The sequence below is a fragment of the Antrostomus carolinensis genome, unplaced genomic scaffold (assembly GCF_000700745.2).
Source record: "Antrostomus carolinensis isolate BGI_N321 unplaced genomic scaffold, ASM70074v2 scaffold28542, whole genome shotgun sequence".
NCBI classification, from domain to species: Eukaryota; Metazoa; Chordata; class Aves; order Caprimulgiformes; family Caprimulgidae; genus Antrostomus; species Antrostomus carolinensis.
The window spans coordinates 1-27878 of record NW_010302037.1 but is presented as its reverse complement, the minus strand read 5'-3'; the positions used below and the strand labels follow the sequence as shown (position 1 = coordinate 27878).

Sequence of the window (27878 nt, the reverse complement as noted above, 5' to 3'; positions counted from 1 at the left end):
GGAAAATATTTTGTTGAATTTCACAATGCCATATGTGAGAATTCAGAGGTAGTTTCAGACGTCAAGGGCATGTACAGTACTACTGCAACTGCTTCCTCCATACCTAAAAAATTCCATTAACAATTTCCACCGTGGATTTAAGTTCTTAATTCATTTATAACTTCTATAAGGACATTCTAGCCACAATTTGAGGCTAGAAAATGAGGGATAAAGAGTGACTTATGTAATGTCAACCAAGAAACCTGTGGAGTTAAACCATCTCTAGAGTCACAAGTCAACAGCTTAAACTTCAAGATTGTCAATAACAGCCCACATTTCAGGTCACGATGATTATTATGCTTGGTTATTTCTCTTCCAATGATGGTTTTCAGTGAGGGACCTTATGCAGCCACATACATAGCTGTTTTACAAAACCAAACTGCTTCCTAATGTGCATGCAGTGAAGGAGACATGCAAACAAGTTCTTCATCTGTTGACAGCCTGGAGCTTAGTGCAGCCTATTCTTTCAAGCACAATTTAGACAAGACAACCCTACTGCTAAAATAGATACTGAGTCTTCTTGCAAGAGATGGGTATGGGTAAGCATACATACACACACCCCACTCACTACCTGTACTTATTTACTGTAAGCATGGCTTTACATCTGGTTTTAAGCATGTAAACAGGGCTACTTCTTTTAAAAAATGTGTCTCAGTAGAAATATCTTTATGCTATTACAGTATACTAAAGAGAAATTTCACTTACTGGTCTTGGCAAACTGTACTGATACATTTCTGGTCTGTATGTGGGTACCCACTGTACCCCAGCTCTAGGTCGGGTCATGGTACCAGGAGCACTGGTCACAACCTCTGAGTAGGGTAAGTGCGGCGCTGAGCTGTATGCCTCCTGCCTGCTCTGTCCTCCATGGCCTGCAGAGGCCAGGCTGAAAGCCTCTTCCAAGAGCATATGCATCTGCTGTCGAACCTCATCAATGGAGGGCTGAGAACTTAAAGTTGAGGTCTCCGAGTGGCCTTTGGCCTGACGGGACCTGGTGTAACTCCGAGGCTCATTGACACGGTCAACATTTGTTTCTTCTATAATTTCAGGCTCAGTCTGTTGGATGGAATAAAAGCACGTATACGTAAAAAGCTTTACAAGACAGTATTTGTGCTGCTGCACACAAAACATTCTCAAACACAGATGTAACATATACAACGTCAGGAATTGTAACACTATAGACGCGTGACAAATATTGAAAAGGAGCGATATGATGCAGGCAAGTATAATAGCCTTTTATATCCTACATTGTTTGCTGCAAAAACTAGCAGAGTCATTCTGTGGCAGAGTAAGCTGTCAATGATTCACTTAAAAACAACTACAATTAATGTTTAAATTCTTTTCTTAGTTGTTAGTATCAATGGGAACATAACCGTGCCAGGAGGAGTATGGCTCCCTAAATAATACCATCACTATGAAGGACCCCTTACAAGGGACCACTTGTTACAGCTACAGGGACTGGAATACTTTTGTCCATTCTCACACGTTAAGATTTCAGAAGAATTAAAGTTTAGGAGTTTTCCTGAAATTTCTAACCCAGTGAGGACCACTAATAACACCACCACAAACTAGGTCCTGTCCTTTGCAGAAAATATCCTGACCCAGCTTGGTCATCTTACCTAGCCACCAAACAGTAGTTAGGCAGAAATTCATCCAAACCTCATGTGAGAACAGTGAATGAAGGACATACCCCAACAAGCAGATAGTACTCGTGCAGCTTAACTTGAAGAGTTACTCCTAGGGCAACTCCTTCATATAGATAAGTACCAACAGAAATCACCCCGATTTTTTTGCCTCTAAGTCCACAACAGAAAAAATCATCATATTGTAAGAACTTGAAAGCGAAATACCTAACTTCATCTGTCTTCTGTAAGATTAGTTTTACAGCCTATAGCTCTAAAAAATAGATTTTAAACAGTCAACCTGAAAAAGCAACCAATTCCTCATAAATCTTTAACTACCAGTAAAACACATTTAAGATGCTGGGATAACTGGAACAAAGAATAGGATATGTACCTCCTTCTATACACAGTGTGTGGTCAGAACTGTGTCAACACTAAAATAGCCATAAATAAAAGAATATAACAGGGTGTTCTTAATAAAAATTCCAGCACTGTCCTGATAATCTGAGTGCTGTGTATCTCCTAGTGTGGCATACTTTTTTTCCCATGTAATGGTGCTTTTCTATACCTGACTAGATACACAACTGTGCCCATAGAAAAATCATAATACATATTTCTTCACCTGCAGAGGAAAGTATCAAATTGACTTTCTTCTTCTGTTATCAACCATTCAGAGAAGTTACATGGTTAGCCTAAAAACTGACAATAAATTTACATAAAAGATCTTAATTTGTTTTTTCTCTTCGTTGTCATAAATATAGCTATATTTTATACTTAATGAAAATTAAAAAGGAAAATTAAGACATTAGTTAATAATTGGTATATTAGAATTTTATTGTAATTTATATGGTTATAATTATACAGTATATTATCCAAATTCAAAACCACAAACCAACTTCGGGCTTCCTAAAGTGGTACACACATCAGACTGTGGGAGGAACAACGTAATGGCACAAAGTATGAAATCTTCAACTAAGTAGTTTCCCTTCATTTTCTCCCTGCATTTTCATTCCAGTGTTATCTATGTTGTTACAGGGTAGGGTAAATAAAAATCAGGTAAATTTTAGAAGCCTGACTACAAAGTGCAACTGCAGGTTGTATGTATAAATGCAACCCAAGAGTCTCTGAAATCATACTGTCCCAGCTGAATGATTACTAACTATGGCTCTACCATTTCCTCATGAATAATGTCAGTGAATGGAATCCCACAAGAGACCTATTAGTATCCAATGTGAAATAAATCAGGTTCTCTACTACGACCCCTTGGTGAAGCCATCAGACCTCTACAGAATGTCTAAAATCTATTGTATGAATAAAGGATGCATATTAGCAGTCAATGTTAAGTCAGCTTTGATTTATCAATATAAAAATTGGCACAAACATTTTGGAGGAGACTGGTGAGCATTACTTTTCCTCAAGTTTTAAAATTTATTTCAATTTATCCTGTCATTTTCTGATATATGTTATTTGCTTTCATATAGATTGAAACACGTAACTATCACTATAGATGCCATTATATGTTAACGTTACCATTATAAAAATCTGGATATTGTTCATACATAGTTACTGTATAAAAGGAACACAATAAAAGGAACTGGAATTAGAGGAAGGAGGAAAAGAAAATCCTGTACTGACTGACAGAGTTCATACACTTCTGGCATAATTCTGCTGCTGCAACTATAGCAGTAAAATTCTTTATGTGAACATTAATCCATAAGTTTTCTGAGGAGTTGCATTAATTTAACTATATCAATAAAATTATGCCAGTAAATTATTTTGTATATATAGGTACTGTTCAATAATAATCCATTTATAAATGGCAAATAATATTCTCAGAACATCAAACAGTATAATGTACACTCCAAGATAATACAAAAAGCTACATATTCTATATGGACAGGTATGTAACTGTTGACACTGTAAGCTTGACCAGTTTTTATCTCTGAGAAACAGAACCATGATTCAGAGAAATATCACCAAAAAACCCCATTATGTGGAATTAAGTATTTTTAGAAAATCATGACTGAAATATTAGAAAGGGGAACCATATTTTAAATATATATCTGTAGTATGGAATGGCAGATTTCTGAGCTCTTCCTTCCCTCTCCTATTTAAAGGACAAGGCAGTATCAGGCAGATCATAAACTCTCAGGATCTGGTTGTGCATACGAGTCTAGCAGTTCAAAAGAAGTTTTATTCAAGAATCTGGGGAATCTTAAGTCTCTTTTTCTTGAAAAACAAAAAACATTTATCATGGTTGAGAAGACAAACCTCAACACATAACCTGGGCATACTGGTAACAGCTCTCATGACTTGAACAGAATATGGGCTATTTGATTCATTAATTTGAACATCTGCTGATAAAAGACAAATTTCACCATTTGTTGGTGGGACTTGCTGCTAAATAATATACTGGGATGAAGATGTTAGCAGGAGTCCGAGAAGGCTGGAACCTTTAGAAAAACAAAGTGGATGTCAAAAAAATGGTACAAGATATTACTAGATAAAAAAAAAAGGACACAAGATTCAGCAGTCCTTTTTCAGAGCCATTTTTCACCCATTTCCAGAGGTCAGATTTACAGAAGTGTTTAGTTGCACCACTGGTGAGATCCATATGAATTCCCTGCATAAATATAGATATAAGTGCACAGCACAGGTATCCTGGGAGACTGAGCCTGTCAGATGCTCGGCACAGCTCTGAGGAACCTCACCCAGGAGCGAGGGAAACCAGCCCACGCTGCAAGCTGTGGCTTGGGAACTAAATTTCAATATCCTGTCCCATTTTCCTCTGGCATTTTTCTGCTTTTAGACAAGAAAGACGTCCAGAGTTAGCAGAGCTGCACTGCAGTGAATCTGCAGCACATTGGGCAAAAGGAATTTCACAGAACTTATCGGTAAAAAAGACTGTGCCACGGACAGCTCGCCCAACTACAACCTTAAAACAGAGGTAAAAGCAAACTTGTGTGCAAAATGCACAGATCTCACAGTTTTAATTACTTTTAGGACATTTCAGAATCTGCATAAGCTCATTAAACAAATTCCAAACAATATTTCTTTAAATTCTATTTTTATATAGTATACACAATATATTAAAATATATTTTTAAAATCTTCTGCTAACTACTTCCAGCACATTAATTCTGAACTAATAGCAGGAGGCCATGCCTGCTCCCAGAATGTTTTCAATATTAATTTCAGAAAGATATAATCTATGAAAAACTACCTTTTATTAGTATATTAAAAAAATCTCTTGCTTTCTTGAAACATGTTTTCCAGGATACTGAGGGAAGGCTGGCTTGACAATGTTTTTGTTATCTAAGAAAGCTCCAATAATAAACGCAACATTTATGTAGGATAAAAAAACCCCTATATCTTTCTGCAAAACATAAACCTTATTTTAACCAGTTACGCTGTTCTTTTTCCAGGCTAGACTGATGTATTTTAATGCCTCAGAAAGCAGTGAACCAGTCATCCCACTTACATGGCACAACATGACTCATGCAATCTGATGGGAAGTGTCCAAATGCAGGGGATCATTTAAGGAATCTGACACCAACAACATGCCCCGAGGAATTCTGAAAAAGATTTAAACTCCTCTGAACACATCCCCCGACCTTGGTACATTCCTTCACCTTGCTAAAAATGCATCCCTGGCAGCTGGGAGAGTTGACAATTAAGCCCCACACTAAATATTTGTCATCTGCAGAGTTTAGAGGATGAACAACCACCAGAACTGGAATTTCCTAATTTCCCAGAATGGTTTAAGCGTTTTCCAGGGACTGATCTTCAGGCTTGGCTGAGCTATAGTATTTTGTACACGTGGTGAAGGATTGAAAATTTCTACATTGCCCCAGTGTGGGGACTATTTTATCTCCATTCTGGGTGCACGCAGTGTCAACTTGCACCACTGTATGTTCAGACTGCACAACTAATCTGCCTTGTGTTGGCCACGTGAGTTCCTTGGACCGTAAACCAGCATCTCCTCTGCCTGGTTTTGACATTTACCTATTCAAAACTCTCCCAGTTCTGATGCAGTAAGAGGACAATATCTGTTCTTACAGGATTTCCACAAAACACTGACATCTGGACTTAAATGAAATTCCCAGAAGCTGGTTGTCCATTCTTCTGAATCAAGAGAGCAGAACAGGGTACAGAACAGAGGATTTTAATTGCAATGAAAATAAGCTCAGTTGCATACTTAGAATGAATATCTAAATACAAAATTTAATACTTTGGCAAACAACGAGTTTTAGAGCAAATGTTTTGTTTGCATTTCAGACTGTGAAATGATGTACAGCTACAAAGTACATGTTTTAGAGTGTGCTCTGAGTATCCTGAGCCCTTTTCAGGATGCTGAGTGCACATAACGTACTGTACATTAAATACCCAGTGGCACTCTGGCCTGTAGCTTATCAGCAGTTTCCTGGTTTTAGGAGCAAGTTAAGAATTTGCTAAGCAAATTTCACTGCATATATCTGATGAACTTACATCATATCCACTGTTACGGATTCCACGTCTAGGTCTTTCTCGAGTCACCAGAAGATCCATCTCAGTTTCTCCTGGGCTAGGACTGTTCAAAGACTGTCTGCTTCTGTATACAGAGTTCTTCATCGGCTGCCTAGAAAACGTGAAACAAGAAAACAGTAAAACAAAAAGAAAACAGAAAAAAATGACAGGCAGCAGTTTTCAATACTTACCTTTATTCTAAAATTATGAAGTTCATGAAAATGACACTTTATTATAGGATATTCTTTCTATGTATATGGAAGTGATAGAAATCAGTAACTTTTATTATGAGATTTTTTTTTTTACTGTTAAAGAAAATAAAGCTCCGTAAAAGACGTGGATATCATATGTGAGAGCTTATCAGATTAAATATGTCCCAAGAAGGTAATCAGAACCCTTTTAACCTCAGCTGATATGATTAAAATTAATTAAAAAAACATAGGTGCTCTTGTAAAAAAAATAATAAGACCCCCAAACACTTAAATGGGGAGCAGGGATTCTGGTTGCTGATCCTGAGCAACAAGAGAGAAGCAGAATAATGCGCCACTAAAACAAACACCCAGCAAAGTGAACAGGAGGAGAGACAGGAGTGGGAGGGAACTGCTTGCAAGATGCTGTTTTTAAATAGCCAGTTTGGTAACTGGCCACAACTTTATCAGAGAGCTGTACTCCCTGGGATTGAACAGCTTCCAGCACAGCTCTGAGCAGCACTGGGGCAAAGGCATCCCTAAGCACTAAGCTTTCCTCATTGCATGTTCAGCAGCAAGGGGAAGCAAAGGTACTAGAAAGAAGACAGCATCTAACACAATACCCAAAATAGTCTGTAATCTTCCCAACACAACCGTTTCTTTCCTTGTTACTGGTATTATAAAAAACAAATACAGCATTTCTCTGTAAGATACAGAACGTATCTGTATATAAACTTGTCAGGAGCAGTTGCCAAATTGTGATACAGGAATTTTATGCTTCATCAAGCTGCACCTTTAAAGAAGGCTGCACTTAACCCAAAAAAGTTCAGGAGATGCTGTTTTCCTAGTGTATCTGGGCCATTAGTTATTTTCTTGCATATCCCAGAGAAGCAATCTTCCCACTGGAGATCAATGGGAGATCAAATAATGACATGGCAGTTCCATTTATTAACACAGTAATTACACTGCTGTTAAAGCCCCATATGAAGTTGTCTTTGCCTAATCATGCTCTTCTGCTTTGTGCAACTGTTTCATGCAAAATATTAACAACATAGATTCTGAAGTGAGCTGTTTCTTCAGTGTACTTAGGTTAGATGGACGACTATCCATACCTGTCGGGATATACCGTCCCTCTGGCACGCAAAGCCAGCAGATCCCAACTAACCCTCACAGGTTGACTAGAAACACACACTAATGCCTTGTTTTGCCAGGGTTGCCTTGGGTAGCTAGTACTACCCAAGTGATAATGCTGTAGTAACATTGTGTGTCCACAACATTATTTTGCTCGGTTATTCCTGAGAAAGTTAAAAACATCGTGTATCACATTGATCCAAGTACATATTTACATTAAACAAGTACAAAAATCACAGGATTTTTTTCCCTTTGATCAAATCTTAGCCCAAGATTGCTGCTGTGGTAGGAGGTTCAACGCAGTGGTGGGATCATTTTGAGGCTACACTAAAGGAGGGCTACAAAGGCAATAAACATCAGTCAGAGCACAACAGCCTTTCAGCCTTAATTGATAAATTTGTGGGAATCAGAGAAGAGTTGAAAGCAGAAATTTGAAAGGGGGCTATTAAAGGGAGAAGACTTGAGTGACTTTTCTGTTGTTCTCTTATGCTTGCCAGGTAACTTCAGAGAAAATACAATCTTGTCCTAAGATTTGAGTGAAGGCCAAAAAAATCCTTGTATTAAAGTTAAGTGAGCCTGTGGCTGAATGCTCTTTTTGAGTTAATAAGTGGGGTAAAAATAAGGTCTCCAGAGTTTTAAATGTTTAGGACTGCCTGAAATTATTACAAAGAGATCTACTTCAGTATTTGAGTTATTGAAAAGCCTAGGACCATTTCTGTAAGTGACATGAGATGAAACCATGTTAAGTAACCTGTTCCATTCAGCAGCTACAAAGACTTTATGGTTTAACCTCTCAAGAACCATCAATGAAATGAAAAGACAACACTGTCCAAATTAATTCACTGATAAGAAGATAAGAGTTCTGTTGGTTAACAGAAATCTTTGCCTTGACAGATTAGAGCAGTAGAAAGAAGAAATCCAGAAAGACAGATATTTACATGATCAGACAGGATAGGAAAAAAAAAAAAAAATCAATTTCACACTTCTGATTAAACTAAGTACTCAAGCATGTACTTAATTTTAAGGTGACTTTCAAAAACTTCTGTGTGACTTTTAATCACAAATCTCCATACACATGTTTGAAAGTCCCAAATGCACTGCCGAAGCAGAACACAAGCAGGGGTTTTGGAATAAATTTTCCCTATAAATATATTACTGAATAAATTAAATTCCCTTCTGTTGTTTCTTCCAAGACTATACTGTCGCTATTACCAGAAAACATGGGGAACTAGGTTACGCTAAGGCTGATCAGATCTGACAATCCTTATGTTCCTCAAAGTCTCTGAAATTTCATACATGTTTTACAACAGGTCCGTAAAGACTTAGTTGACACAGTTGTAGCATATTTTCTAAGGGATTCCAATACACATATTTCTAATACATGCAGATTCTTGACCTGATTACAAACTATTAAAGAAAAACCCAGACTAGTGCATATCATCAGTAGGCTCTTAAAAATCGCCTTGAGATTGCCAATCAGCTCATTTAAATAAAGTTTTACTAATGAGAAAGGAGGCATGAATTCTAACAACTGACACTCAAATTGGTTAGCAAGGGCCTTCTGGGAACACAACTGGAACATTCAAGGCCAGGCTGGATGAGGCTTTGAGCAACCTGGTCTAGTGGAAGGTGTCCCTGCTGATGGCAGGGGGGTTGGAACTGGATGAGCTTTAAGGTTCTTTCCAACCCAAACCATTCTATGATTTTTAAAACATTAATTTTATGGTACAGAAGACTCAAAAGTAGTAAGAGCATAAAGCTATTTTTTCTTGAACAAATCAAGTTATTTAGTGGTGATGTTTTGTAAATTACTTTTAAATATAATTTAAAGCAAATCTCAAATGTAAAGGTGATCTTGAATAATGTGATCAACTGCATTTTTTTCTCATATATTTTGGAAATGCTGTAATAACGTGATTTAAGTTAGTGGAATGTACACAAAACAGAAAAGAGTGGAATACATCTTTTCCCTAGAAACTCTGAAATCTTTGAGTTACTCTCAAGTGATATTATTTAAAAAAAATAATTCAATTTTTCAGTTTTTAATTGCTGTAAATATGATACAATTATACACAGCAGAAAATTTAGAAACCAAATCTTTTCAATTTTGTGCTTAACTAGATTGCCTTAAAAGCAATTTTATTTCATTACAGACACACAATTCTATTGATTCGTTTATCAATAACCGAGTCCTACATTATCTTGTAGTATTATCCAAGGTTTGCCTCTAGCATTATGCCATTTTAGCCATCTTATTTTCAGTTAAACAAATGAAGACAATGATGCTGTCATGTCTGTTGCAGCATATCAAGCTCAGTTCCAGGTGTTAGAATGGAAATTTTAGCATAAACTTTGAAATTGGTTGGTTTGCAAACATCTGCAACATCTGTGAAGTTCTTTAAATGCTTTGTGTCTTTACAGAAAGTGTATCAGAAAACTTTTTTCTCTCTTTCTGTGTAGGAATACAGACTATATATTTAACAAGTAAATCCATCAGTCATCCTTTTATGGTTCAGCTACGCAATGAAATCATTCCTCTACAGCAGTATACCTGCCTTCAAACAGTTTATATCATGCCAGCCATCATGATCTCAAATAGGCTGTGACAGGTTTACAAAACACATTAGAAAACACACAGAAAAAATGTATTCCAGGACTTTTCAGCACATTGGCACATGAACAAACAAACATCAGTGTATTTAACAAAAAGCAGATGGCTAGCATTAAAGCTTCACACGTAAAGTTTTAAACACTTCCTACATGGCATGTGACACATAATAAATATCCAAAGTAATGCCTCAGCCCTTCACTGTATGTACAGCACACAGTCATATCAATATTTCAACTCCTTCATCTATATCTTCTGGACAGACAGCGCAGACAGAGCAGGACTCCTGTGTACTCAGGGCTCAGCATCTTACCTTTTCAGTGCAATTTATTCCTACTTCACAGGAAAACTGCACAAGGAAATGCCCAAACCATCCAGCAAGGACATAATACATGGTTAAGTCAGCATCTTTTTTCTTCATTGACCAGTGCAACCCTGGGAAACAGCCCATCAAGGGCAGTATCCCTCAGTCATTTAACAATAGACCCATGGAAGTTCATCTGATCACAGCTTTTGCCCATATTCTGAGACAACACTGCTTTTATATTTCCCATTACAGTCTTTTCATCTCTGTGCTCCAAGGGTAATTGCTGAAGTTGCACTGTATGCAAAGACTGTGTCACCAGCAATGTTTAGATTGCAGTAATCACTTATGCTCATAGGCAAACTTTGGTCTGAACTTTTCAGGAGATTGAATGTAAGATTGCACCTCCCAGCATGAGGCCATTTCCAGAGGAACTTTACTTCAGTATCTCTTTCTCTCATGAATCAACTGCTGCTGGTCTCTGATTACAGTAAGAACCAAAGCCCTTGTGATGTGAGGTGCAATTCTCTCATAACCCTTCACACCTTCACCACCCGCAGGGGAGAGGAATCTGCATACTCTGCCATTCCTGGGGTAGGACTGATGTGATCTCCTCTTTTCAATGTGTGAACTTGTGCTTCAGAGAGCACCAGCAACGGAGCAGGTCCACCCTCCCACCCACAGTAGGCTCAGGCAGAATCAGCATGTACATTCCCGCCTCGTTTCTAAAATGGGGAGATGAATACTACTGGTGTGCCATCTTCAAGAGACAGTGAAGCGTTAATCAGACATTAGTATTGTTATACAATATGTCAGCTTCACATTACAGATGAGCAAATTATGACTTTCTGTTAAAGGCACAGGAAGATCATTAATAACAGGTACACACACATCCATACCAGATCCCATCCCTGCAGGACTTACTGAAATACATGGACAACACACTGGTTGTATTATCTTATGCCTACTGCAATAGTTATATTCAAATTAAAATAATGACAGAATAATAACACCAGTGAACTTTGGAAAAGAATTAATTCAGATCCTAACTTCCTGGCCTGAGTCCACTCTCAGAATTACAAAAAAAAGAAAAAAATTACTACCACTTTTTCTATTTACCTTACCTGGAAAATGGCTCAAGAAATTGCAGCAGTCCCTTCTCTTTTTTTTTTTAATCTTTCCATTTATTTCTTTTTAACCACATTGTAGTTTTACCAGATAATATACTTTCATAAATAATCACGGGCTATATGAATTTTCTTTATAAAGTAGGAGGGATCAGCTGACCATACAGCAAACAGTTGACTCATTAAGAACAGCTCCTTTGATTCCCTACAACCCCTGGACATCGGATTTCCTCCCAGATGAAGAACTGCATCTAAAATCTCTCACCTGCTCTTAGGCTCAGCAAACGGAGACGAGATATCTGCATCTGGATCCAAAATGTGGTCAAGTTCTTTCTGGTTTTTTTCATACATCCTTTTTCTCTCTGTCACCACCTTGTTATTATCAACTTGTGGGAAATCGTAGTACCCCTTCCTCTTGGCTTTCAAGCGCAGCTTGTTTCGGTAATGTTCTATATCGGACTTCTGCTTCAAAGCCTTGTTCACCTAAAAGGCAAAAAGATGTTTAAGGGATGGTGCTGGGCTGGCTACTTCCAAACGGTATTGTTGGAGCATGTTTGATGCGCTGCATGTGTCATTTTACAGAGCTCTTTTTGTACCACGCCGTGCCATCTGTAAGCAGCAAGGAACTGCAAGTGAACAGAGTCGCCGCATTCTTAAGGCTTGGCAGATGGTTAAATAATTTTAGCCTAAAAACTATGCACCATCACAACAGTGACTCAGATACACCCACTGAAGAAAAACACAGATGATGTTAGCCAGTTGTCGTGACCCAATGCCGTGCTTGCTTTTGGGTACCATGGGGAGAACTCGCCAATGAAAACTCTTCTAGGGTCCAGTAAGTATAGAGACATTGCCCCTGACTACATAAAACCTTATATAAGTCATCACTGATGGCTGGGGAAGAATTCTGATGAAAAATCATCATATGTTCCTCTTACTTATATGCTTCCTTACAAATCTGTTAGAGGCCTCTGTCAGAGACAGTATTCTTAAATAAACAGGCACTTGGTCTGACCTCATCCAGGTCAAGTCCCATGGAGGCTCCTAAGGATTGAGGAAATTTCTCTCCTGCTTCAAATTGTCAGTTACATGAAAATGAGCAATTTACTGGGGCTTTGTGCTTCCAGAGTCAAATACTATATTCTTCTCACAAACTTCAAGAAATGTATGTACAAGAGAGCACACAGCACTGGGAGTATCATCCTGTTGACTTACAGACTCCACTTGTTCCCAGGAAAAAACTGCACCCTCTGTGCACAGGCTGGAGTGCAGACTGCACAGAGCCATGCTCCTGTCGCATCCCTTCTTGCTCTGAATGAGATGTACTGCTCAGTATAGACAGATCAGCTTGGGATCCAGATGATCTATATACATTTCCATGTTCAGCCACAGAATTCATGTGGACAAAGATGTTATTCTGCTGTCTGCCTCCCTGACCCATTTTCTTAAAATGAGTATGATAGAAGGATATTGAGAAGGTAGGAATAGAGAAAATTGCCTCTTCCAAGGTCACATGCATTCATAGGTGCATTATGAAAGAGCAAATCTTAAATTCCCAGACCTCAGAGCCCACAGTGCTAATGGGACTTTATATAGCATCAGGGTGAAAAGCTCTTATCAGTTTTTAGCTCTGACAGGCTTAAGATTGTTCCACCTGTGGATGTAGCCAAGGAAACAGCTGGAGACATTATCAGGCAGTCCTTACCTCTCCATTAATGATGGCAGATTCCTGGCTCCTTTCTGACGCAGCATGAACAGCAGGTAGTGCCACAGGTTTGATAGCTATCAGCTGTACCGATCCAGAAGAGGTGTCGAAGGGGTCAGCGGCAGATTTGGCAATGTTATCAAAGAGAATGCCTCCTTCCTCTTCATCACTTACAGGCACTAAAGCACATCAAACTTATTCAGCATAAAGGCACAGACATTTTTACTGCATGTTTAAGGTGAAATTCAGCAAGCACATGCTTTAGATTAATGATGTGCTCAGTACACTCAAGGAGCAGACCTGGGAGACCTTTACACTGGAAAAAAAATCCCATGAGATTACAGACAACATTAGGCATTTAAAGGATTATCTGGCACTCCCCTAAAGAAGGTTGATTCCCAATCTGCACTAATAAGATGGAAAAAAAGGAGAAAAAGAATGACACAGAAAATTGTATGAAAATGACAATGAAAGTCAAAGTACATCTTTTCCTAGGTCCACATGGAAAAGATGTTACATGTATGCACACACACACACACACACAGAAGTCTCCACGTGCCAAGGCATCAGTAGTTACACCTGATCGAACCCATGAGTGCAGCATTTTGTGTCATATACGGTAAGAACGTGGACATTCTCAACATTCGAAAAATAAACCTACTGATTTTAGCAGAAGTTATTAATGCTAAAAATGCCATCTGTTAAAATGAAAGCATTACTGTTGCGTGTTAAAACATGCTTAAGAAACTGATGGCATCCAAGTTTATGTTATTTTTTTGCTTTGCAAAGCAGTATTTCAGGTGGTTGTAAAGTTAAACCATTAAAATTTCTTAAGAGACAGGAGAAGGCTTCTGAAAATATTTAAAGTAAAATGGCAAGGAAAAGCATCTTTAGTTTTAGATTTCTATATAAATGGATAACTCTCACATACAATTGGGCTCTTTGTTTGTAAACCTGCATCACCTTATCAGCTGTTGAATCTTAAACCTTGTATCCTTATCTTGGAATAAAAGAATGGCTGTAAAGCATGAACACAAATTCTACAAAGAGATTCTTGCAAGCATTTTTGAATAATTATGCTATTAGAGGGAAGAATGTTTGCTCCATCTCCTAACTGACAGGAGCAGAGATCCTCTGCTAAAGAACAAAGTGGTCTGCTCTAAATTTATTTCCTCTGAAAATATACTCTGTTTTAATATTTAATCACTGCTCAAATTACAATGGACTTGTATAAACTCAGCACTTCAGACAGACAATGATTTTGGTAAGAAAATATTTGACAGTGGTAATATAAAATATGTATCCACTGAGTAAGCTCATTATCTTTCTGTCTGTACTCAGTGTGGGCTGGAGTTGACACTACTTGAGCTTTTGAGAAACATATGGGTTAAATCACTCTGTCATTAAATATTGTCCCTCTGGCACACAGAACTGCCCAAATATGACAGAGGAGTCTTTAGTGGGTCTGAAATCCCCTCGTCCCTCCTGGGGTTATTCAAACACTCTGACTTTGTATTGCTCACTGGAGCAAGCAGATCACAAGCCTGGCTCACTGAAACCAACTGCTGGCCTTCTGCTAACAACCAGTCACCAGGACACCACAACAGCAAAATCAGATGAACAAAGACATACTTGCCTGTCACAGACTGCACTTGAGCAGAAGGCCATTTACATTCCAGTGACCATAAAAGTGAAGCACGGACATTCTTCCCTGGAGGCATTTTGGAGCAGTTCAGCTCTCACGAAAGTCACCAGATGTGCTTCTGGAAGATGGGTCTTATCTGTAATTCACTGCTGAAACTTCTACACTACCCTAACAAGGTACCTCCACTGTGACACAACTATCTCCAAGAGATATAAAGTTTGTCTGAATGGCATTTTTCATGGATGAAGACGGTCTCTCATGATGATTACAGCTCAGGTGAGCCTGGATAGTCTCATCAGTGATACAAGTTGTGGAATCCCTTCTCCTTGGCTGCCTGTTGCAGCATTAGCCTGAACCAGGCATGCCTGAAAACCCTGGATAAGCATCAACTTGTAAAACATGATTCTTTCCAAACATCTTCTGTGTACCCTACTTCAAGCAAGAAGCACTGAGAGGTGCAGCTGCGTTTCCACCCCAGTGTTCAGAAGGACTGTGCTTGCTGAGGCCTCAGCAGCGATCTTCAGGCACCCACAGAGAGCATGACTAGCTACAGATGCATGGGTTGTCTCCTCAGACCTCATTGCAGGATCAGAAACCAAGAGATTTACTTAATTAAACAGAATTCGTCTGGTTCAAAGACTCATTCAAGAAAAGACAAATTAAAGATAAAGAGAATCAAGAATCACAGACAACAGCCATTTCTGATGTGGTACGATAACACTGAAGAGCACCCTCAGTATCATCAGCCCTCTCATTTGTGAGCACATCTCCTGCACCTACTGCAGTGCTATTGGCACGGAAGTAATAGCCAAATGGACTAGAAATTGGAAGGCTATTCCAGCTTAACTTAACATTTGTTCATTAATTGGCATTTATAATACAAAAGCAGGTTTTTTTCTCTTGCCCTTTTTTTCACTGATGAGTTGTAGAGTGTGTGATCTGCAGTTACTGGCACACTGTGACAGTTTGTATTGGCAGTGAACCGTAAGGAAGTATTGTGGGAATTTTAATATTTGCTCCTATCCATCCCTTTCCAAGAGAATTTACAGCAAGTGTTTATAATGGGATTGAACCACAGCAACCTCTAAACTTTAAAAAACAAACCAAAGGGAGCTCAGAGAAAAGTGGGAGTCCTGGAGTGTTTGTTTCTGGTGTGTATCCCTGCCCTAGGCCCGCCTGCCCATCCAAATGCCGTGGCTGGGTGAGCGATAGACGTGGGAAACTTCCAAAAACTGCCCAATCGTTCTTTACAGTCACTCACAAAAAGCACACTTGCCTATTATAATTAGCAATACAGATTTTGTTCTTAAACAGATGCATACCAACATTTTTATGGATTTATAGTTCTTCTACTCTTGCTTGCACTGTCTGCATGCACACATAGCGAAACTTAGAAGTTCAGCAGCAGAAAAAGGCAAAAAATTACTTAATCATCTACTTAACAATAATTTCTCATCTCAAACATCTCATGCTAGATATCTCACACCACATGATCCATTGAGATTGAATTACTCCTCCTAATCTTCCTGGGAGTGCAGTACAGGAAGATATATCCAAAGCAATCATTTATTCAGGTTGAGTGCCAATTGCAGCGCAGATCAGCACGGCTCCCGGGTTCCGAAGAGCAGGACCACCGCTGAAGCTTTATCTCCACATCGCTGCAGCTATTAGTTCGCAAGATGTGCTGGATTAAAGCTGCTTCAGGGATGTGAGCATCAAACTGGGGTTGCACCATCTCCAGCCGGTGATGCCAGCAGGTGGTGCTGCCCCCCAGCCAGTGGGAAAGGGGATGGGGAACTGGCGCTCTCAACGGTTAAGAAATAAATAGACATCTGGAATATTCTATTTTTATCTAGTTATTCATTTACATTCAAAAAACAAACTTCTGTTAGCCTAAGATTTCAATATGAAGGCCACACAAGAGATTTCAATATGAAGGCCACACAAGATTTCTTCTCTCTATCCCTTCTCCTTGTCTTTCCTCCTCTCTCACAAATCAAAATAAGTTGGAAGGGAGAAAAAAAAGGACTGAAATACTTACTTTAAAAACAGAATAAGGAAACTTAAATTACCTGTGGATCAGGTAATCTTACAGTAAAATACCTTAAACAAAGATACGTGCTGTTCCACTCAGAAATTCCCATTTGACCTATTTTAGAAGTCATCAGGAAAAGAATCACATCAACAGAGGAAAAATGTGTAAAGCCAAAACCTGGGAAACACTCGCAAGCAGGTAAACGTGTTCTGCCTTTTCTTAGGTCATTCAATGAAGCATTAAAATTTTTAAAATACTTATTTTGTATGAAAGTAATGCAAATGTTTTAACCACACCTATAGTTTGACAAAGAGCAAACTACGCCACAGATCTAAAAGATTACATCCTTAGGAAAGAGCCTGGATATAAGTATTTCAAAAAGAAATCCTGACTCCTGAATGTAAATTAATAATGGAGAAATAATTTTCTTTTTAGAGAAAATCTCTCTACATAGAAAAAAAGTTAAAAATTTTCTACATCATCTAAATCATTCCATTTGTCAGCTGTCTATCCCCAGAAAGGTATGAACAAGAGCTCTCACCAATACAGAAACATGCTTCTGAAGGAGTTTATAAGCCTATAAAGTAAAATAAAACAAGTAAGTACAACATCAGTATCTGAACTTATTCAGGACTGAAATACCTCTCTATAAGATACTGCAGTGCAACAGAAAACACTTGTGTACACACACACTCCCTTTCAAAATACACCCAACTGTGAGACAGTGTGATTCTAAGCCCTTCATGAACAGCACAGATACTCTATTTTCAGAGAAGCAAACAGCTTACAGAATAATGGAAGAAGCTCATGATTCCTCCTGGATATTGTTTTCCCATACGCAAAGTCTGGTGCAGTCCTGGGTTTGCCTCGGATCCTGAAACAGGAGTTACCTGAGCAGGCGATTTGAGATCTCTGAACTGACCCTTGCAGGTTTTTAATGAACCTGTACCTGGGATGTCTACTCTTCTAACTAGCTGATTGTTTCATTCACTTTCTATGAATGTTTATTTTCCTTGTAAGCAGAATCAAAGATATTTTTCCCTGTGGTTACATCTTTTTCTCCAACCATATCTGCCTCATCTATTTATCTAAGTCTTTCAAAAAGAGACCGTGTATTTCATAAGGTTTGCACAGAATCCATCATACCATTTTCTTGGCTGGCACTTCTGTAACACTACCCTAGACATGTTTAATAATTAAAAAAAGATTTAACCAACACGGATGATGACTATACAAAGAAGATAGGAAAGGCATGAGAACTTACAGCAGGAGACACTTCTTTGAGAAAGCAGCACTCTATGAGCTTTAAAAAGCTTTGCAGAAATAGTTTTCTGTCTGCACAATGAAATCACACATTTGTCTTCTTCAATGCTGACATATTAGTGAAAGATCACAACAGCCCAGGCTGCTGCTGGATCTGATGGCATGAACATATACACTGTTGTGTGGATGAGAACTGCTGTCAGACTCAATTAAATGGCAAAGTAAAGCTCATCCAGAGGGGAAGGCAGACATACATGCATTAAGAAATGCTTAATTATGCAACCACCTGCAGATCGCAGTTCCTTCAGAGATCTGCTGCAACAGGCACCTTAGCCACATAGATACAGTATTTTCTTGACATGAGAAAAGCAATCAAAAAGACTGGCTCTAAAAAAACCCCAAACAACCCCAAACAAACAAACAAACAAACAAAAAGAAAGCTGGGTTAACCATGTGGACCTAAAACAGGTCAAAGAGAAAGTATTTTCCACCCATCTACACAAGTTCTACCACAGCTGTGAATACAGCACCTGGGTGGCTCCCCTCATGCAGCATAGACAGCTCAGAGTTGCTGTTTGTGCTCTTCCTCTCTCTACAGGGAAAGGGGCACTGAAGCAGTGGCACCTTTTGCTTTTTTAGGAGTGTGAAGAGGCTCAGAAACATAGCTCAGAAGTTCACAGAATAGGTCACAACACTTGGCTGCCTCTTGCAAACCAAAACCAAGTGGAGAAAGCAGCAGAAAATAGTACTGGCTAGGTCTGAAGAAACAAAGGGTTCACTGTCACCAGTGAGATGCTAGCAGAGTCACAGCACTCTTTATATTTAAAACATACAAACACACAAAAAAAAAATACAGTGGAAGAAATGAAAACAATATTGGGGAAATAATAAGCTATGTCACAAAAGCTGAAATCTTTGGAGAAAAAAAAAAAAAGAATCAATGTACAAAGCTTCTGGGAGGCTCAAGAACAGTAACTCATACCAATATGAGGGATTTCAGCTGAACAGGTGAATCTGGGGTTTTGCATTTTTGGTTTGCGGTTGTTTTGTTTTGGGGTTTTTTCTTTGGCCCCACTATGGTTAAATGTCAGGAAATTACTCCAGAAAAGCCTAGGAGTTTACTGTGAGGGAGTGAAGAGTTAGATAACAATCCCAACTAATGCTCTTTTTGGGGCAAATTAAGCTGATAGATTCCTCTCTCTACATCATAAATCAACATAGGAAGAATTTACTTCCTAGCACTGTGATTTCTCAGCCTTTCAGAGACAGGCATCATGAAAGGGAACCATGTCACTTCAAATCTTCAAATTGAAACAGCTCTAATGCAGCTGTTTGGGCTGCTTCCACAGTGGAAAGAGAAAGGCAAGTCCCTCCAGAGCAGAGACACCTGTCCCCATCAGCTATGACCCTCTGCAGTCACTAGAGAGCCTACCCGCTTAGGTTAGATTAGGAAGCCAACTTTAAAGGATCAAAATTTGGCAAGATGAAGCCCTTTCCACCCTAACTTGTGTTTCACCCCACCCAGCACAGAGGAGGCAGATGAAGGGTGCTGATGTTTGCTAGGATACGCCAGCTCCTCCAGCTAACTCTGTGTCAAAGCAGACTGCAGCATCGCTGCTACCAGATTCAATTGCTGTTGCCATATTTCATTTTCATTTCAGTCACTACAGACAACTGCTCAGAAATTCAGAAAAGCTGGCTCTGATGCTGAGCTGCCACATCAGACAGTGTGAAAACTGGTGGCCCACGCTTCCATGGAATAAAGGAGGCAGTGTATCATAGCTTGGCTGAGTTACATACAAAAATCCCTTTCATTTTAGCTAAACCAATAATACAGGCAAGTTTTCCTCCCCTGTACTTTGTTCCTGCAGACACCTGATTTTCAGATAGCCCTACAAAGAATAGATGGAAAAAAATAATTAAAAATTTATATGACAGCTTCTGCATGGACAGAGAGAACGGTAGTCTTAGAGACTGATATTTTTAAAAGAGTGAGGCCTCTGACTGAACTGCTTTGGAAAAGTTGCATCTATCTTTAAAGATAATGTTCAAATGCTTGGAAGATGAGAAGAAGTGCTCCAGCTGGGATTCCTAGGAGGAGGAAAGGAAGATTTCTTAAACAAGTTTGACTCTGCAAATATTCACCTGTGATGCGTGTCCTTTCCTGATGATGAGGTTCAAGTACAAAACTGAGCTCAACTATATGAGTTTTCAGCCCAAAAGTTATGGAATCATATGCTTCATTAAGAACTGCTAGCAAACTGCAGCTTTCATTTTTCTCAAAACAAACAAGCAATCACACCCTCACAAAGATGCTCACAGGAAGGTTGCAAGATCAAGCACTCAAACTTTGGAAAAACAACCTATGGAATTTTCACTGGCTTCATTCTGTGAGGAGCTGGTGAAAGAAAACTTCTTACTGTGGGCTACTACAATTCCTTATGTTCATGTGGGTTCAACCATTTACTTCTCCCTGAATGATGTTAGGCCTGATAAAACAATAGGTGAAAGTGCTAATACCCTGTTGTTCTCCTCCATACTTTTACAACCCATCTCAGAAATTCCCAGTACCTCTGTTGGCTGATTCGTTAATCTCTCAGTTCTCAATATTGCCAATATGCAATTGGGCACTTTTTTAAAAAGGTTTTAATTCTTCTTCCCCCCCCCCCCCTTAAAGTCTCCAAAGTAAATGAAAGCCCAACTCATCAACTTTTAGAAAGGAAACTTCCTGTTAGAATCCTAATAAATGTTTTCCAAGAAAAGCAAAAGGGAAAAAAAAGCTATTATCTTAGCAAAATTTATCACTTCTGTAACACAAATAAATATTTTATTCATGCTTTCTGTAGAATAAGGCTCAGCTAAAGAGTTCTCCTGACCCTCCAAAACATCAGGTCCTTAAGCCAGGCCTGTCAGTCTATGTTGGTTTCACACTGTTCACTCTCAGCCTTGACACACTCCATTTGGAGTCAGTTTTGATACAAGCCATGTAGAGTTTATGTACTGAGGTAACATTCAGTGCTGTCATTTTTCCATGTAACTAAATGTCAGCAAGAAATAGAATCTAAAATTGGCCTGTAACTATGGCAACTAATGAGCCATTCTAACTTGGAGTCCCCAAATCACACATGTGACCATCAAGGGATTCATTCCAGTTTTAAGATGCTGCTTTTCAGAGAAGAAATTATGCTGCTGCTTTCACTGACATGCGCATTAGAGGCATCAGCCTACAACCAGGCTAGAGAGCTGGAGCAGGTTCAGACAAACCATGAGGAGAAAAGCTGCTTCTTTCTTAAACTGGAAGGAAAAATAGCCAACACCTTCCACTGATGCTAATCATGCTGGATAAAGATAAAACCCTGCAAAAAGAACAAAATATCCAAGATGACAACAGTGTTTGTAATCATAGCACTGGGAAACAAAGTGTAAGCTCCATCATGAAAAGTAAGAGGTGCTTTGATTTTTGTTTTTAATTTCAACTTCAATAGGCATTTAGGATCACATAACTCAAAAGTCAAAAACACATCTGCACATGCAGATAGAAATAAATATGAGGCCATCTCTGTAATCCTGGTGAGGAGGAGGTGATTTCATTTCCCACAGCCACATCTTCCTTCTCAGAAGCTGTTCTGAAAGGGTTATGTCAGGAAACTCTCAAACATATCTTAAAGATATGCCTACAGCTAGAAAGTCCCCGTCTCTTTACTGGGGAACAATGTATTTATTCCCTTTCATATCTGTGCCTGGAAAGTACCAGGTGACCCTTTGTAGGGCCATGTCAGTCGGGTGAAAGAAGTTCCTCTAGAAGTAGCTGAGGTCTCTACCAGAAGAAGGGTCCTGCAGAAAAGGTGCTTCATGCACAAGTTCCTTCAAAGCCAGGATAGTCAGATGAAAACAGCCCATCTATTTCATTTTTTGTATATAGGCTATACAAAAAATATAAGCCTACATTTTTTGTATATAGGCTTTACTTTTAAAGAAGCAAACCCAGCTTTTCCTTTCTGCCACACAAGCTCAAGATCTTGCTGCCAGAATGTGGTAGGAACAGACAACAAGCAACCATACTATGAATGGATTGTAACTAAATATGTTTCCCTAGAAATCATTGACCTCCTTTGCTGCTCCTAACAAGGAGCACCTTGACCATATTAAATAACAACATTATTCAGATGTTTTTTTCAGAAGACAGAAGAGAAAAGGTAAAATACACAAGTAAATAAAGCAGTTATTAGTTTTCCACATAATTTGAAAAGTGCCTAGTTATTGTTATCAAATAAAGTTGAAGCTAGAACTATAATGAAATTAAGATTTAAAGTAAAGGGTCAGTGTTCTTTTATACTACACTGAAAGATTTCTTTAAGTAGCATGTGTATGTTCTATAAACACACTACAGTCTGGATCAGAAGAGAGGATGTTAGGTGTTAGTCAATTCTTTAACAAAGAAACTGGAAGCTCTTACCAATTTTCTTTGAAGATTTAAAACCTAGCAAAACAAAAAAATACCTTCACTTAGTTATTTTGCCTACACATGTAAGCATCATCTGACACTTTTAGAATATGGGCTTTCCTGGGTAGGGAAGGAAAAAACCAGCATAAATTACAACTTTTAACATGGGAAACCATAAATGTTGTTGTCTCGTAAAATGAGCTACATTTGAAACAGTGAAATAATAATTACAAACCATGAAACTTAGAAGCATGAAATATTGTTATGCTGTCTATGAAGAAAAAAACCCAACCACCTCTGAGAAAGACCAGTCAGAATTCTCATTATTAGAGGTCTGGAGTAATCAGGATAGTCACAGGTCTGTCAAATATTGTTATGCTGTCTATGAAGAAAAAAAAAACAACCACCTCTTTGAGAAAGACCAGTCAGAATTCTTATTAGAGGTCTGGAGTAATCAGAATAGTCACAAGTCTGTCAGAAGAAAGCAGTACAGGTGAAAAACACACAACAAAAGAAAATTAACAACTTCTCTGTGTACATGTACATAAATAAAAACTGATTTAAGAACAGAGTACTACAGTTATATCAGTGACAGAGTCCCCACAAGATGCAACGCTCTATGGTACATGCATGGAAAGGACAGAGGACACCTAAAAAATGCAGTGTGATTTTGCTGTACAAAACAAAGGCCAGCTCTGGTGCTCTGAAGCTGTCTCTATATTGCACTGTATTCCTGCTAAAGCAGCAAAGCCTTTGTGTGGCACTTTCGTATTAGGCATAAGGATCATCAAGGGATGAAATGATTTGATACCAGGATTGCCTCCTACAGAGGTTACTTGGTTATTTACTGGAGAAAGAAGAGAACTAGACTAAGATCTTCTCTTTGTCCGAGTTCTTTGTTAAAGATGTAAGTGTGGAAACAAGAACTACAGACTTGTGTTCATGACAGAATCAGATGAGACCATACCCAGTTTAATTACCTCCCTTTAGAAGGAAATGATCAATTGGTTCAACCACAGTGTTTTCTCTTCACATGGAAAATATAGCTATGGAAGCAAAGGTAGAACTCAGGAGAAATAAGCAGAGAGACAGAGAAAAGAAAAGTGAGAAAAAAAGGGGATTACATTCTACTTTCATCTGATGTTCCTGATATATCTCAAGTCACAAGGTCACCACCATCAACCAAGGACTTGTAAAAAACATCCAGCATAACATCTTAGGTGCATGAGGAAAAGCTGTCAGTAAGTGTGAATAACAAAAACTCATGATGAGGATGATAAGAGATGGAAAGTTAAAGCTCTGGACTTTTCGCACTTCCTCAAATTAATTTTTACCTAACTAATTCATCTTCATCAGATCTGGGCCAGCTCAGCAACAACAGTAATGCAAATTAATATCTCAGGGCTCTACACTGTAAAAAAAAAAACCCCAACTGTAAACCCTGTCCACCTACTACACAGCATCACGGCTTCATTAGTTTACTGGTTTTAAAAGAACAAAAAAAAAATACAGAAAACTTACAAAGGCCCACACATAAAGAATAAACACCATACCGTTCTGTGTGAGGTTGGGAAACAGTTCTAGCAGTGAGGGGGGGAAAAAACAACGAGCTCTGAAAAGAAAATGTCTAAGTGCTGCTGAAGGCAGGGGAGGATGGCTCTAACGTAGCCAGTGCCTGTGTGGGTACGGCTACAGGGGCGACTGCAGCAGCTTTCACCAAGAAACCCTTCTCACCATTTCTTTTCCTTCCTTCGTCTTTTGTCACTTTTTGTGGTGCCGCTACTTTCTGGAGGGAGCTGCGGCCGGAGCTGGGCTTTCCCGACCCGTTGCTGATGATGGAGCCGTTCTGACTCAGGGACCGGCTGGAAGTAACCATAGCAACAAGAGGCTGTGAGTGCTTCCTTCACAACCTCATTTCAAGGTTATTTCATTTGCACAGTTTGCATCACTGAGTTTTCAAGACTGATTTTGTACCAAAAGGAGGCAGGGTATAAACTGCACACAGCAACACAGCAAAGGCAGGAACAGAGCGACGGCAGGAGAACGCAACTGCTCAATCAGCTCAGGGCTGGCAGGCATCTTAGTGGCATCGAAAGCAAACGCCCCTCACGCACAACCCCCACAATGACAGAAGCGGTACTGCAGAGGACAAAAAATCCTGGTATTGATTCAGTGTCATTTATCCAGCTAAAATAAAGCAGAGCTTTGTTTTTATATAGATGGCTAAATCACTTCCTTTATTATTTAGCCTGCATTTACACTCAGCTCTTTTGTCAGCCACAATGCAGAATTCACTCCCTCGCTCTACATGTATGCACACACAATACGAAAAGAAAATTCTCCTTTTTTCCTTTTTGCACATAACCTGGTTTAACCAGCACCATTATTTGCTGAAACTCCTAAGGAAATGCTTTTTTTTACTCAGCCATTGCAAATCCTTGCCCTGAAACTGGTCCCTGTACAGGGTGAGGAGGGAGGGCAGAGTAGAACCACTGCAAGAGTCCAGTTCCAACAAGGAGCTAGAACACTGTTGGGTGGGCTGCGCTGGGAAGAAGCTCTCAGCAGAAGTTACCTTCTTTTTGGGGTGGGAAAATTACAGCCTAGTCCAGCCTGGGGATTTTCTTGTTAAACTCTATTGAAAATAAACATTCTTGAAAAGTAGCATTTCTCCCCTATAAACCTACCTGTCACTGCTAATGAATAAACCCTGCCCAGTTGAAAAAATCATCCAGGGACAGGCCAACACCTGAAGAAAACCTGCTCCACTTGGGAACAAGGAAAGGAAGCGAGCAGGGGTAGCTTGCACAGTGATTTCTACTGCTATAAATCCAAATATTCATCCCTTTTACTTGGCCGTCATATTATTAACTGTGAACTTTCCATCAGTGTTAATATCAGAGAAGAAAATCTGATCAGTTACCAGCCACTTCATGGCAGTCTGATTTAAATCGACCTTTCCAGGCTGCAAAGTAGCCTGGATGAAAGAGCAAATACATAAAGGTCAAGAAATACTTCTTCATCTTCAGAAACCATTAAATTCTATCCCTAGACACAACTCCTGGGAATGTAAAAAGGCTAAAATTCTACACGTTCTCACTTACTTAAGTAATCACCCTGAAGAAGGCAAAACTAACTCTTAGTTTGGTGCTTTGAAAGGCACCAAGGTTCAACACATTTTATAATGAGAGTAACTTTCCTGTGAATTCCTGGATTAAGTTTGCTTATCAATGTTAGTTTAAAATTTGCAGAGGGGGATTTCTATGCTCATTCAAAGGACTGAGTGAAGTGATTAACCACTTCTGTTAGAGGATTAATTCACAGTGTTGGTTTACATCTTTTGTGTGTATTTACACATGGCTTTGGCGAGGCTTCAAAACATTCTAAAGAACAGTTCCTGCAAAGATTTAACCTGTGGTGGCCCAGCACCAGCAGCCACAGCCAGTGTCATGGTCATCTTCCACTTGTCATTTCATCAGAAGGTAGAAGACTTCAAAAGCAACAAGTACTGTTAGGTTCACATGGACTATATAACCTAACCCTCATGGTTTAAGTGATGAACGGTGTGAACAACACATGGTTGACAACAAAGGGCAGATGTCGTGGTTTCATTAGGATAGAGCCAATCTTTTCCTTAGTAGTTATAGCACTGTGTTTTGGTTTCAGTATGGGACTTGTTATGAGAAGCATGTTGATAATATACTGATGCTTTTAGTTGTCACTAAGAAAATCTAAGACACTGACATTATCTAGTTTATTCTTGCACTCTCAAAAGCTTTGTTCTGCTGTAGATATCTTCCATAATTTAGTGGATGTTTTAGGGTCTGCCTTTCTGCTAATGAACATATTGGGTCCAATTCTGGAGTGACAGTCTGTTACTGCAGCTACAGCAACTTACAGTTGCTGAGGTCCTGTCTTTTGATTCGTTTCAGAAGCTACTGGTGTTCATGCTCCAGATCCCATGTTTCATTTGGTTCATCTGTATACAACACCAGCATGCATATGAGTCACTTCCCACTTGCCTCCTCTATGCATGTACAATCTGTGAAGACTTCACTCTATCTTGTATTTTGCAGCAACTTTACATATCCAGCACAGACCAGAGTTATGCCAAGAATATATCATGGAGGAACCATCTACCACACACACAGCCTGCATGCCAAAACTTACAATTTTTTCCTAAGCAGCCATTAGCATGCACCCCATTCCACCCCTCTGTGGACACATGTCAGTCTGTACCTTTTCCTTGTTTCATTGGATTGGGCAGTTTTGATGGTGCTCCCATCCTGAGTAATTTCTCTTTCCTGGGAGGCAGGAGCATCTCTAACTGGAAGTGGCAGTACGACAGTCTCCTGAGTTACAGGTAAAATCTCATCTTCAGCTCCCTGCTGACCTAAGTGTTGTTTGGCATAGTCAAAGCCTTGTACTGGCTGCAAAAAAAATGAAAGAAAAGAAATTTCCAGCATGTGCCATACATTGACATAACATTTCCACTTCAATATAAAATTTTCCACTACCCTTTAACATCTTTAATTACATTAGCAACAGGTAAAAATATGTAGATTGCCATATGAATGTCCAACAACAAAGCGATTTTCTGATAAGATCTCCGTTACACATACTTTATAGATCATAGAATAGTTTGGTTGTTATAGACCATTACCATCATCCAGTCCAGTCCAAATGTAAACCCAGCATTGTCAAGTTCACCACTAAAGCATGTCCCCAAGTACCACATCTACACGTCCTTTAAATACCTCCTGGGATGGTGACTCCACCACTTCCCTGGGTAGCCTGTTCCAATGCTTGACAACCCTTTCAGTGAAGAATTTTTTCCTAATATCCAACCGAAACCTCCCCTGGCACAACTTAAGGCCATTCCCTCTTGTCCTGTCACTTGTTACTTGGGAGAAGAGACTGACAACCACCTCACTACAGCCTCCTTTCAGGTAGTTGTAGAGAGCAATAAAGTCTCCCCCTCAGCCTCCTTTTCTCCAGACTTAACAATCCCAGTTCCCTCAGCCGCTCCTCATAAGACTTGTTCTCCAGACCCTTCACCGGCTTCACTGCCCTTCTTTGGACACACTCCAGCCCCTCCATGTTCTTCTTGGAGTGAACACAGTATTCGAGGTGCAGCCTCACCAGTGCCCAGTGCAGGGGGACAATCACTTCCCTACTCCTGCTGGCCACACTAGTGCTGATACAGGCCAGGATGCTGTCTTCCTTGGCCACCTGGACACTCTGCTGGCTCATATTCAGCTGCTGTCA

General features: G+C 39.3%; 1 protein-coding gene across 1 annotated transcript in view; it reads right to left on the bottom strand.

Annotated features, from left to right (window-relative positions):
• LOC104521630 (UPF0606 protein KIAA1549L) overlaps positions 1 to 27040 on the bottom strand; it is a gene marked incomplete at its 5' end in the record, with an annotated part of 38851 nt that extends 11811 nt beyond the window's left edge. The window contains 7 exons of the mRNA XM_010163693.1: positions 745 to 1092; positions 6146 to 6275; positions 11787 to 12004; positions 13227 to 13405; positions 22626 to 22649; positions 24348 to 24475; positions 26850 to 27040. Of these exons, the coding sequence (XP_010161995.1) occupies positions 745 to 1092; positions 6146 to 6275; positions 11787 to 12004; positions 13227 to 13405; positions 22626 to 22649; positions 24348 to 24475; positions 26850 to 27040 (1218 nt within the window). The remainder of the gene's footprint in view (positions 1 to 744; positions 1093 to 6145; positions 6276 to 11786; positions 12005 to 13226; positions 13406 to 22625; positions 22650 to 24347; positions 24476 to 26849) is intronic.
• Between the last annotated feature and the right edge of the window lie 838 nt (positions 27041 to 27878).